The sequence below is a fragment of the Chiloscyllium plagiosum genome, chromosome 7 (genome assembly GCF_004010195.1).
Source record: "Chiloscyllium plagiosum isolate BGI_BamShark_2017 chromosome 7, ASM401019v2, whole genome shotgun sequence".
In the NCBI taxonomy this organism is placed as follows: domain Eukaryota; kingdom Metazoa; phylum Chordata; class Chondrichthyes; order Orectolobiformes; family Hemiscylliidae; genus Chiloscyllium; species Chiloscyllium plagiosum.
In genome coordinates this window covers 1,942,965-1,957,117 of record NC_057716.1, presented here as the reverse complement: position 1 = coordinate 1,957,117, position 14,153 = coordinate 1,942,965, and the positions used below count along the sequence as shown (strand labels likewise).

Here is a 14,153-nt window from a genome sequence, read left to right as displayed (position 1 = left end):
ATTGCAACCATTAAACCAAAAGTCTAATGCACTACAATATTTATTTTGTTTTCTTGTACATTTTCCCAATGCAAAGAAAACCTCATTATTGTCCACAAAATCTCTAATACTGTTTCTGAAAAAAATCGATTACAAAATCACTAAAATTAATCATGAAACTCCTTCAGACGTACAAACCAGAGCCATATGCCACTAATTCAACCTATAAAAATCAAAAACAAATGATACTAAAATATATATAAATCTTCCATAAATACATGTAGACCAGCCATCACAATATTCATTCTCACGTGCAAAGAGATATGTGACCCCAATACCATTCTCCAACTCTACTAATGGAGCCTTGCAGGTAATGCCACGTAGAGGATCTTGACAGTGTTTCTGCCTCCAGAACTCTTTCAGGCAATGAGTTCCAGAACCCGATCACCTTTACGTTAAAAGATTGCAATACAAATCCCCTCTTATCTCAACCTAATGTCTGCTGAACCAAGAGGATTATGCTATGTTCCAAAGAAAACCCCTGCAAATTCCAGATCAACTGTAATGTGGGAAATGGGAGACTGATAAATTTGGCAGGAAGAATAGAAAAAGCACAGTAACTCAAACAGAGAGTGACTTCTTTATTATTGAGCACAAACAGTAAGAATACTATGCTTCAGTTATACAGACCATTGATGAGATCATATCTCAAATACTATGTGTGGTTTTGATTGCCTTATTTAAGGAAGGATAAAAATGCAGTGGTAGCATTTCAGGGAAGTTTACTATAATGATTACTGGAATGGGAGAAAGTGAGGACTGCAGATGCTGGAGATCAGAGCTGAAAATGTGTTGCTGGAAAAGCACAGCAGGTCAGGCAGCATCCAAGGAGCAGGAGAATCGACGTTTCGGGCATGTGCCCGTTTAGGTCCTGAAGAAGGGCTCATGCCCGAAACGTCGATTCTCCTGTTCCTTGGATGCTGCCTGACCTGCTGTGCTTTTCCAGCAACACATTTTCAGCACTGATTACTGGAATGATTGGGTTGTTTTATAAGAGTTAGCTGTGCAGTTTAGGCTGGTTTCCATTGGAGTTTAAAAGACTAAATGATTACTTGAATGAAGTGTGTACAATCCTGAAGGGCCTTGATATGATGTTTGTGGACAGCATGTGTCAATCCAGAACTAGCACTTATCCTTTCAGGACAGAAATTAGGAGAATGCTTTTTTCTCAGGTGAGTTGTGAGACTTAAGAATTTGGAGCCTCAGAGGGTAGTGGAGGCAAGGTCATTAAAAGCCAAAAAGCTTCTGCTCTTATCTTATTCTCTAGCTAAGAGCACCTAAAATTATCTTATGTTATGGTTACACATACGAACAACTACCTTGCACAACCCCAAAATCTTCCCTCACTTTAATATCCTCACTTACGCTTACTTTATTTAGCTCTTGCCACTACCATATAACCAGTTGCCAGTCATGGCCTCAATTACCTGCATCTTTACAACAGACCTGGCTTCCATAACTGATAAGCTACCAGAAGATGCTTCCATAAGATTAATTCAGTTATCCACTTCAAAGACAGGGCTATGGAACTCATGGCTAATACAAATTATTTCAGTATCTTGCCAGTTCCAGTCAGTGAATAGTAACTGCAGTCACATTGCAAAGCACCACAGACTGAAGCTTCTAGACTTTGCAGCCTTCTTAAAGAATATGCTGTGATGTTGTCCTGTTCTCAGCAATAACTGCCTTCCAATTAGTGTACATCCACTAAAAGAATGTGGCCAGTGAAGAGCTGCTCCCTTCCTCATAGCAGTATGGATTCTTCTAGTTCCCACTTGCACCCATGACGTTTTCCCCCCAATAAAATGCCATGTTCAACTAATAACCGGTTTGAATTGGATCATAATTTCACTCAAAGACTTAGTTGACAATGGATAACAACACTGTCAATTAAATCATCCTCAACTTAAGAATTTTGTGCTGCAAAGACTGGCAATGCCATACTGTTCAGGCAATTGAATCAAGTATTAATTATTGGCCTCTCTCACTATATGATTGACAAACGGTTTCTCATAACCTAGAATAGAATTATATAAAACAAGGCACTATTCTGAAGCATGAAACACGTCTGGCTGTAACAAAACGGTATAGAGTACACATAGGATCAAACACTGTCTGTAAAATACCTTTTATTTAAATTAATTGAACTTCATCATCCTCAATTTTAATCATCTTGCAAGACAAATCAAAACGGGGCTCTGGAAATGCATTGGTGGAAGTCACCCAAAATTTGTTCTTTTCCACAGCAAATTTAAATTTAATTTTTTAAAAAAAGGACAGACACAATCATCCCATAATTGTCAGTTATGGAAAAATGCACCCAATATTTTGAATGGGTCAGGTGGATTTTGGAAGGCTTTTGCCCAAGACCTCAGGAATACTGGGGGAAGCCTACTGAGTCTGGAATAGTTTGACAGGTAGGTATTAAATATCTTGATAACTACAAGTGTCATTATTAGTTGCTGAATTACAAGTCAGTTTGTTTCTACTGCAGTGATCGATCATGTGTTTCTGTGCTGAAAAGTTTCTCACAATGGTCGTCATCATGGAGGGATTTAACATTCAAGTTACTTGAAATCAGAAAAAAAACTGATCTACAATTTTGATTTAAATAAAATTGAAACTTCTCTACTACAGAGGGCAATGGAGGTTCAATCTTCAAGTGAAAGGCAATGAAATATTCAAACAGTTCTGAGCATATTGACTGACAGGGCAACCTCAATGGGCTGAATGGCCTACGTGTTGCGAAAAATCAGCCACTTTGAATCACAAGTTTTCTGGCATAGTTCAGGAAAAAACAGTAATCAGTTTTTCTAGTTTCAACAGGCTCCATCGTTTGCAATTGCAAAGTGTTCCTTTAGCAGAAATTCAAAAATTATTTTTCTCAGTGTCAAGTTGTTTGCAGTTTGATTGACAGTTTTAAGAGGTTATTACAGGATCTGTCTTAAATGTTGTTACGGAGTCCTTACAAGTGAATGAGCGCTTGAGAGGATTTAACTTCTTAAAAATTGGGTCGATAATTTTTCAGTATGAACAAAATGATAGGTCTATTAGATTGTTAGCGCTGTACTTTCATGCCCATTTCAAAGATCATTACTTTGAAATGGTCCAAATGAAGGCACATAATACTAATGCATAAGGGGCTTTTATTAGGGGAGTGGAAGAGAGGAAAGAGATCTCCTGTGGGAAATGGGAAGAGAACAGGAAGTATACATGGAATATGGGTAAAGGTTAAGGGGCAAAAGAATAATGTTGGAGAGTTAGGCTGACTTTCCATAAAATCAAGGCAGGCCTTGTTAGCAGCCTAACTCATCACTTGTACTAATGTTATCTCAGTTCAGGGAATCTGAATCATACCCACCCGTTTCCATAAGACAAAAATATCAGAGCATGGGAAGAGGTGTTTCTGAAGTCAGGAATTGGCCCTTCTTAGGTTTCCTGAGTCCAGCACAAAATCTAGCCGTATACATCCTTTACTAGTCCACTTATTTCAATTTACCTTCAGTAGCAGAGCACTTGACCATCATGGCTTCACAGCAGCATTTTCCTTGCTCTTGTTACTGTCTTGCCTCTCCTCCTTGAAAAGCTTCAATCATTTGTCAACTCCATTTCAACTTACCTGTTAAACAATATCTATTTTCTTCTCAAGCATATGCCTGAGGATAATTTTACTATATTAAAAATATAAATGAAAACAATTCCAATAACATTGCTTTTTAGCTATAATTGACATTCATTACTATGATAGCAAAATATATACAATGCTTCATGTGGAATATAACAACTTTATTAAACAAAAAAATGCAAGAGGTTCCAGAAATAAGCAAATAAAAGCTAAACGTTGACCATTGCCAAGAAATATAAAGCAAATGCAATGAAATACAAAAATGCAAACAAATATACTTAAAATGAAACTTAACATTAAACAAACACTATTTACAAATTTATAATATTTAAGATTTGACAACCTTCAACATACTTTATCTATTGTGCAATTGTACTTCCCATTCGACCTACAGATAATCCACTTATTGAGAGATGTATTAAGTAAATCTTAGAGTAACATTACTTTAGCTGCTTTAAAATACAACAACAGCAGGTCAATTTGAAGTAACAAATGTAAATACTGGAGTTATTCTGAAATGATAAAAGTGCATACTTTCAGGTAACAATACAGATTAATGAAACAAACTTCAAATGCAGCATTGGAAGTTTTTAAACTATCATTGGTGGCATTGCTGCCTCACAGCACCAGGAACCCTGGTTCAATTCCATCCTCAGGTGACTGTGTGGAGTTTGCACACACTCTCCTTGTGCTTGTGTGGGTTTCTGCCAGGGACTCCAGTTTCCTCCCACAGTCTGAAGGTGGATTGGCCATATTAAATTGCCCAGGGATATACAGGCTAGGTGGGTTAGCCATGGGAAATGCAGGGTTATAGGGATAGGACAGAGGGATGGGACTGGCTGAGATGCTCTTCAGAGGGTCAGTGTGGACCCGTTGGGCCAAATGGTCTGTTTCCCTACTGTAGTGATTCTATGATTCCTCTATCAACATTGATGCAAAATAGAAACATTGGGGTTATTAACTAAGGGACTTGCATAAGTTTTGAGCCAGAATGAAAAACACAATTAAACTTGTAGCATAATTGGGATTTCAGCATAATTATGGAAAAGGCATAAGTACACAAATATGGATTTATTGTATTGCAAAACACAATTTTGAAGAAAATTGACTAATTACATACTTAAATCCATCCTGCCTGATACCTTGAAAGAATATCTGCTGGGCAATGTAAGTGCATTGTAATTTTGATGGGCTGAATAATATTCCAATTTTCTCCTTTTTCTCCAATAGACTAAAACAATGCTGATTTCCCATATCAATTAGTGAGCTTTAGTTTCCAAAAGTGTTTAGCAAGATTTACGTAACAATAATTAATGCTGACATTTGGTCAAAATGTGAAAGGAGGTATATCATCTTTGGTATTCTAAAATTAGAATATATTGCAACATAAAATAGCTATTTACATCAATCTCTTCAACTCTAGAAATAGAGTATAATCAAGTCTGAAAGCAAATGTGTTAACTTTCCCTAGTCCAATTTCTTTTTAAAGAAAACAAATCATGTATTGAAACAAAATTCTACCCTAGCCATAATGGGGCTTGATGCTCAAATATTTATCCATTTTTATACTAGGTTTTCATTAATACAAGAGAATTGGAAAAAAAAATTCTGTTTTTGAAATTAGAAGCAAGCTAAGTTAGGCACAATCCATAAAGTGTCGATATTGCCTGTCATGTCTCAATCGCGATTTACATGCAAACCAAAACAAATAGTCCTAATGATTCTTTTTAAATAAATCAGTTCACCATCTCCTTAGCTCTATAATAAACCAAGACCAAATTTTACACTACAACTTTCCACTTAATACTAAATGAGTCTACCACATAATCCAAATCAGCATAAGATGAGCTGCATCTAGAAGCATCAGAGAAGTCAAACTCATCAAGCCAGTTTTCATACTTTTAATGGATCATAGCTGATCTGTACCTCAGCTCTATCTAATCAATCCAGCTTATCCATGTGTAAAACTTTAGGTGCAGTCCATTGCCATAATTCCAAATGAGCTGCCTATTTTCATTTACAATATTCCATTTATAAAACAGCTCTCAGCATTCTGATACTTAGAATGAACATTAGAATTAGTGAAATCAATGGTTTCAAATAACAACATTCTAGACTAATTCTGTAATGAGAGTACAGCAGTTGAATTAACAACTATTACAACTATCAATAATAAATAATTTTATGGAAATCAAATGTCTGTAAGATGGAAATAGATCTTCATCGATCTATTTTTGTTTACTTGAATGTATATACACTTAATACATGGATTAGAGTTGTCCACACACATCTAGCAATTTATGACTAATACAACATCATAAAATACAACTAATCTACTCCACATCATGGGTCAGCCACAGAAGTTAAAAACTCAAAAGCAAGATGTGCTACACTGGTACGGGCATGTTAATGTAATTATTTTTATGGTCCTCGATTCTACAAAATACTTTGTTTGCATGAAATATGATTCATTGCTTAATTCCACCATAATTAGTGATTTGGTACCAAACTGCTTATAATAAACTCTGGGTTTTAATAGTAAGCTGGGCCCATTTTCAATGCAATCATTTCCCTCATACATAGCACATCTCCCTAAATAATAGAAATATTTTACACTAAATATATCAATGTCAGCTTTACACTGCATGTATTCAAATTCTGTCTTGCCTTGATAGGCAAAAGAAATACTTTAAGCACACTCTCCAACTGGATACAAAATTGGCTTGATGGTCGGAGACAGAAGATGGTGGCGGAGGGTTGTTCTTCGGACTGTGACCAGTGGTGTTCCGCAGGAATAAGTGCTAGGTCCACTGTGTTTGTCATCCATATAAATTTTTGAATGAGAATTTAGGAGCACCAGTAATCTAGTTTGCAGATGACACCAAAATTGGTGGTATAGTCAACAGTGAACAAGGTTATCTAATATCACAAAAGAATCTTGATTAATTGGGCCAGTGGGCTGAGAAGTGGCAGATGGAATTTAATTTGGATAAATATGATGCAATACATTTTGGTAAAAGGAATATAGGCTGGGACTTTTTTCATTGGAGTGTAGGTGGTTGAGGGTGACCTTATGGAGGTCTAGAGAACCATGAGGGGCATAGACAAGATGAGTAGCAAAAGGTCTTTTCCCTAGGATGGAGGACATTCAAAATTAGGAGGCATGTTTCTAAAACGAGAGAAGGAAGATTTAAAAGGGACAGGGGGTTGTTTGTGAAACGAACTCCCAAAGGAAGTGATAGGTGCAGGTACAGGTACAGTTACAATATTTCAAAGACATTTTGGACAGGTATGAGTAGGAAAGGTTTAGTGTGATGTTGGCCAAACACAGACAAGTGGGACTAGTTTAAGCTTTGGAAACTTGGTCAGCGTGGACGAGTTAGACAGGTTTCTTGTGCTGGATGACTATGAACATGATAGAATATTCAGTTCAAAGCAATGCAACTTGGCTTCTCCTAAACTCCATTCAGCTAACCCCCAACTCCATGTGTGCTGTTACGGAATGCTGCTCTGTCCAGGATTCAATTTTAACTCTTGCACTAGATTGATCTTCTCATTTTCAAAATGGAGGCCATGATAGCTACAAACTGGAAGAGGTATTCACTTTTCAGCTACATGAAGGCAACAGCCACAAGTAACATCGAGTGAAGGAAGGACAACTGAAGCAGTATAAGATGCCACATAAAAATAACAAAACAAAACTCTTAGGAAGGAACGATAATTGTATGCTCCCTCCAGGTATCTCTGCATTTCCTTTCTAGCAGTCAATAATGTTCAGTCTGCAAGAGTTAACATCAGCATCTTGCATATACACATCTTTAATAAAAGAAAACATCCCAAAATGCAATATAGCAGCATAATCAAAGAAGTAAATGACAATAACTCAGATATTAGGATAGGCACTAAACCATTAGACAATGAGACTAAGATTAAGAAGCATTTTCATGGAAAGCAAAAGCATGAGGAAGATTGAAGGCAATACCTTCAGAACAAAATAGCAAAGATTATAGACTAGACAGCAGAATGTATGACGACCAATGGAAGTGCACAAGAGTCCCATATTGGGGGCATGGAGGATTCTTGGAAGATTGGTCCAGGTGAGAAATATGGAGATACAAGGCTATGAGAGGATTTGAACACAAGGTTGCGAATTTTAACAGCCAAAGTGTAGGTGGAATGGAAGCCAATATAGGACAGAGTATAAGATTAATGGTGCAGAATGTAAAACATTTGTAGAGTTTTGAATTAACTCAAAGTTAGAGGCCTTGATTTGGGAGGTCAGTCAAGACAAAGCTGAAATCGTAAAGTCCAGAAAAAACCAAGCTGAGGACGTCAGCACCACATAAGCAACAGATGGAATACAGACATAAATATCCCAGAAGGTGGAGGTACAGATCAGAAACAAAACATGGGGTCACATAAAGCACCAGAATTTGAAGAGTTTGATTCAACTTGCAAAGGTCTTTAAGAAAGATGGAATGAGTAGCAGGAAAGCAGAGTTTGCAGTGAGGTCTGAAGAAATGCTTTGTTCATTCCAATGTTTCATTTATGTAAATTTTGGCTGATCCAAGGGTGTATGCTAAGCAACCAATCTGACATTGTCTTTTGTTTTGATTTATGGCTGGATGTGAACATCAACAAGGCAAACACTTGTTGTCCATCCCCAAAGTAGTGAAGAACCACCTTCTTTAACTGCTTCCCATGGGGCATGTGTACACCTGGAATGTTATTAGGAAGGAATTTCCAGATTTTTGAACTGGTAACAGCAAGTACAAATACATTTCAAGTAAGTTTGTCTGCAGGGGAAACTTAAAGGCGAGGGTGTTTCAACACATCTGCAATGATGATGTTGTGGTTTGGAAAGCATTATTGAAGAGATCTTACTGAGTTTCTGCAGTGCATCTTGAAGATAATACACAATGTTGGCAACATGTGCCAATGGTGTATGTGAATTTTAAGGTGCTGGATTGGATGATAATCAAGCAGCTTGCTTTATCCCAGATGGTGTAGAGTTTCTTGAGCACTTCATGGAGACAAGTGGAAAGTATTTTTTTCACACTCCTAAACTGTGCTTTGTAGATGGTGAACCAGTTTGGGGAAATCAGGTGAGATACTTACCACAGAATTCTCAGAATCTGACTTGCTCTTGAAGCCATTTTATGATTGGTCTAGTTCAATTTCTGGTCAGTTGCAGCCTACTGGATTGGTGGAGCATTTTAATAATGGCAATATTGTTAAATGCCAGAGGATGATGGTGAGATTCGCTTTTGTTGAGAACATTCATAGCCTGGTATTTACATGACACTTGCATCACACTGGCCAGTTATCGGCCCAAGACGGAATGTTGTCTGGATCTTTACTGCATTGTGCACTCTTCCAATATTTGGCAACATTAGTTGGTGTTTTGTACTGTCATTAATACACATTTGTATTTCTAATATGATGGCAGAGGAAAGGTTATTGGTTAAGCAGCTGAAAATGGTTGGGCGCAAAACATACCCCAAGGACACCTGCTATGATTTCTTTGGACTGAGACAGCTGACCTCAACAAGAACAAAAATATCTTTGTGCCGAGCATGTCTCCATTTTCTTTCCCCTCCAATTCCCAGTGATTTCAATTTTGCCAGAGTTAGTTGAATCCCCACGGAGTCAAATATGGCTTTGATATCAAGCGCAGTCACAGTTATATCACCTTTTAAATTTGGCTATTATGCAGAAATTTGGAGCAAGGCAATAATGAGGACTGGAGTAGAATAGATGTTGTGGAACTTTAACTGAACAGATTACTGGTGAGTAAGTGCCAATTGAGAGCACCACTGATGACAACACACATCATTATGCTGGTGACAAAGTAGACTGACAGCAATTTGCAATTTTTATTTGGACAGAACACCCCTAAAGTAACTTTGTCAGATACATTGCAATATTGTAAATGACCAGAACAGTTTAATTGTGGGGGATGGGCATATTTGAGCAACAGGCCTTACACCCAGGCATTACTACTGTCCTTAGCCTTTCGTTATATTCAGTGTCTTCAACAGTTTCTTGAATTGACTAAAGGATGGTACTTGTATTATTGAGGGCCTTAATACAAGCTATTGGAAGGCTGAGGTGTGACAAACCTAGATTGTTGCAAGCACATGTACAAATCAATTACATGATTTCCTGATGATGATGTAATCAAACAGCAGTAGGTAAAAAGGAGATGACCTAAAATAGATTCTCGAAAAACTTCAGTGGTCATAGTGCTTAGGAGAGGTGAGAAGCCACTAAGGAGCTTTTCTTGCTACAACAAATGGCTAGAGCACTCCCACTATTCACAAACAAGCAAGGTGAAGGAAAATGATATGTCAAACATTAAACAAATGCCCCTCCACACAACAGACTGCTCAGGAATGATGCATTAATAATGTTCATGGTTGCTAGCGGAACTGTCATATTACATTATGCAAGCAAAATCAGAAGTAAATACAAAATCAGCTCAAAATGTTAACATGATTAAAAAGTGACTCCACAAAAAAAATCTTCAAAGTAGTTTCAGAACTACAGTCCTTCCACAGTCACAAGATCACAAATTAATCCAACTGCAATTGTTTTGTACACCAAAGCTTTACGTTCTATACACTACAGTAGTGGAAGAGTCCTCCTCATTTGATTCAGGTGATACTTTTTTCCACAGAGTCCCATTAAGTGCAAGCTCTTTCTGTAGGTTTTCATAATCCATTGATCCGAAGACAGGCTGGTATTTTAAGCAACATGAATAATTAGATTTTTGACTTTTTCTCCTGCTTGTCATAAACAGCTAATTATCCCCACCACTTCAAATACTACAGAACAATGATCCAACTAAGATCAGTTTTCTAGCCAATACCATTCCTAGGTTTCCAAAAACAAAAGCTTGAAAATATATTTGAACTAATAAACCTTCCATTTTTATTTTAGTTCAATGCACTTATTGCAAAAACACCTTCATTCAACTGCCATGAAATTATGCTAAGTTTGCTTAGCATTTAAGCATGGTAACAACAATGAACAAATACAATAAGTAATAGCATTAACTGATCAAACAAGCAATTATTTCTGATCTATTCTGTTTACCTTGTTTAATAAAAACTGATTTGTCTACAGTAAGGGAGAATCTGAATAACAATTTTATTTTAGCAGCATTAGCAAGCAGTAGATATGGCAGAAAATGCAGTAAATAGGTGATGACCTGACAAGATCTAGCTTATATCTTCTCTTCTACATACAGTGAAACATATACCAGTACACAACACACAGCTTTAAATGAAAATCTTGAGAGATAAGGCTGAATAGTTCAACATCTTCAATTCTCATAACTCCAATAGTAATTTGACCTTCCCTTTATAAAAAAAAACATACCATTCTTGTGATACAAATCAACATTCTCACTCTTATCCTTTCCCTCCTTTATTTCATTTTTTTTAAGGATTTCATCAAAACATTCTTAGATCCTCAAACAACCCATATTAGTTCCAATTTGTTTTTATCTATTTAATTAAGAAATACTCCTGCAGGATATTGTTTGTTAACCTATTCTACCTTAATTTAATTGCGTACATAGCTTTTTCTAAACTTGATAAGATTAAAAACTAACCCTATTCAAAGGACTATACAGCAAAAACCGCAGACCTCTTTTCCAAAAATCTAGAAGCAACAGAAGTGCCAGGCAGGCTCAGTGGTGGCAGTTAGCACTACTATCTCACAGCATTAGGGACCTGGGTTCAATTCCAGCCTCAGGAGTTTGCACAGGTTTCTGATGTGAGCCCTGGTTTCCTCCCACAGTTCAAAGATGTGCAGGTTAGGTGGAATTGCCATGGGAAATGCAGGATTACAGGAATAGCGTAAGGGGGCATGGGGCTGGGTGAGATGCTCTTCAGAGGGTATACCCCATGGGCCAAATGGCCTGCTTCCACACTGTACGGATTCTATGATTCAATGAATAAAAGTTGGCAGGCTAGAAGAAAGGTAAGGTTCTACGGAAAACAGCATCAAAAGGGATCACAGAACTACACAAATGCAGATTTAAAAAAAATCTTATGCACAGTTTAACTGCAGTTTATTACAGATTCAGTGAGCACAAGTTTTTTTTTTTACTATAAATATGGCGTCAACAGATCATGAGTTCATCTTTCCCTGACCTGCTACTGCAAGCAGAAATACTGAGTTTTAAATTTAGCCAATATTAGGAATAAAAACAGGAGTAAATCATAAAGCTATTGAGTGGAGCAGGGACCAGATAATTTATTTGGGTACAGTGCATTTCAGGGTTTTAATATCTATACAAATTAAATTAAAAGCAAATGACAAATTAAACAGTATGGTATATACCCAGCTAAACACCAAAAACTTATCAACAATTCAAAACACTAACAGGCCAATGATTAGCAACTGTGGCTCGAACCTCATCACAAATCCATGATAGTCAACAGACGTGAGCACATCTACATGCATATAGAATTGTCTCAACAATTCGGATCAGTTGCACTGAAATATCTCAAATAAATGAATGGAATGTAGATGGACAAGTTTTCATAAATCACATTAAGGTAAGAACATAATAGTAAAATCTGAACTACACATTAATGCAATATTTCACAAACTTCGTCCCCACCTGGAGCCAGATGAAAGGGATCAGAGTTGCTGTGGTGGTGGTGGGTAGGGGAAGCTGTAAGAAAATGGCAAGGGAGGGTGTTGATGGAAGTCTTTTCACTGGCTTTCTTTGAGCAAGTATCAGGCCACAAAGATTAGTTAAACCACACCTATTAGAAAATTTAAAGAAGGCTTCCAGCTGTAACACACACAGAAGTCCACTGCAGCAATTGCTGCCTCAAAATGTTATTAATGCAGACCACAGATTGTGAAGCCTTGCAACAGTTAATGGACAGCAGATCTGGCAGGATCTGTTTTTTTCAGAGAAACAGAGATAAAACTTCAGATTAATGATGTTTCATCAGAAGCTGGTCATCAGACATGTCACTGAACTGAAACATTAAATTCCAATCTGAATAGATATTTCCAGCATATTTTCAGCACTTTTTGGCTTTATTCCACATGTCCAGAATCTGCAGTATTTTGCTCTTGCACAGATTATTGAATATTGGAATAGGTACTAGATAGTTGGGGAGTACTGAGCCCACTTATGAGAGATATCAAAAGACATGACTGCTGAGAATGGATCATTTGGGCATGTTTGGAAGTTGCTTGATGGTGACTATCTCTAGCCAAAGTTTATTAGCTTAAAAGGGCTAGCCCTTTTTATATTGGCAGACTAGGTAATTAGAAGTGTAAACTCACATTAGTCATTTACACAACAGAGCCAAGAATAAATAAATTATAGAAACATATTGAGTAAAATGAGGCACTGTACATCACAAAACCTCTGTAATGATTGCCAGCCAGTTGACCTTAGACAAGCTCCCTAATTAGGGCTGTTAACCTGATTCAATTAGGGAGCCCTGACTAACAAATATAAACAGGAGTGTCGCGGCCCCCTGCAACCGCAGATTGCAGTGGTTCACGGACTCCCAGCTTGTTCTGTGGCGCTGTGGAGTCCGTGGACCATGTGTATATTGGGTGTGGGCGTTTGCACTCCCTTTTTGATTTCCTGAAAAACCTTCTCCTCTGTTTTTGGCTGCACTTCAGTCCCACGCTCCTGATCTTTGGGCACCCAGTACGGAGGAGGGAGGGCAGGTCTGAAGACTTCCTCGTGGGTCTGCTCCTGGGCCTGGCCAAACTGGCCATTAACAGGTCCAGGCAGTGGGCAGTGGAGGGGGTCGTTAGGGCCGACTGCCTGTCCCTCTTCCGCGGTTACGTTAGGGCATGGATGTCCTTGGAGAAGGAGCACGCAGTGTCCACCAACACCCTGGAGTTGTTCAGGGAGAGGTGGGCGCCGCAGGGAGTGGAGTGCATCATTTCTCCCTCCAACTCTATATTGATTTAGTCCCCACCCTCCCCTTCACTGTTTTGATCACACAGCACTGCCCTCTGATGTGAAGGGCAGTGTTTGTCACTGGCCACCCAGGTGTTTTCCTGTCTTCCTGGTGGTGGAAATTGAATAAAGATTCGTGCACTTTGTGTCTTTCACTGTGTCTCACACCTGCGCACAAACAAACAAAAAAAAAAGGAAAAAAAAAATAAACAGGGACCCGGTCTGCTCCTGGGCCTGGGAGAAAGAAAGAAAAAAAAACAGGGGATTCACTTTGTGTCTTTCACTGTGTCTCACACCTGCACACACACACCATGGGTGCTGGGGGAAAAAAAAATAAGCACTACCGCACTTAGGTGGTAGTGTGGGGTTAAAATAAAAAAAAACCAAAAAAAAAACAGGAGTGCACCAATACCCTGGAAAAAAAAATAAATAAACAGGAGTGTCGCGGCCCCCTGCACCGCAGATTGCGGTGGTTCACGGACTCCCAGCTTGTTCTGTGGCGCTGTGGAGTCCGTGGACCATGTGTATATTGGGTGT

General features: G+C 38.1%; 1 protein-coding gene across 4 annotated transcripts in view; it reads right to left on the bottom strand.

Moving 5' to 3' along the window:
* glsa (glutaminase a) overlaps positions 1–14,153 on the bottom strand; it is a 137,308-nt gene that overhangs the window by 43,129 nt on the left and 80,026 nt on the right. The window contains exon 15 of one of the 4 annotated variants that reach the window (XM_043692869.1): positions 12,300–12,353. The exons of 2 other annotated variants lie outside the window; for them this stretch is intronic. In XM_043692869.1, the coding sequence (XP_043548804.1) occupies positions 12,300–12,353 (54 nt within the window). Of the gene's footprint in view, positions 1–6,733; positions 10,404–12,299; positions 12,354–14,153 lie in introns of those variants that run through there. One more of the 4 variants, XM_043692872.1, reaches the window with a different exon arrangement.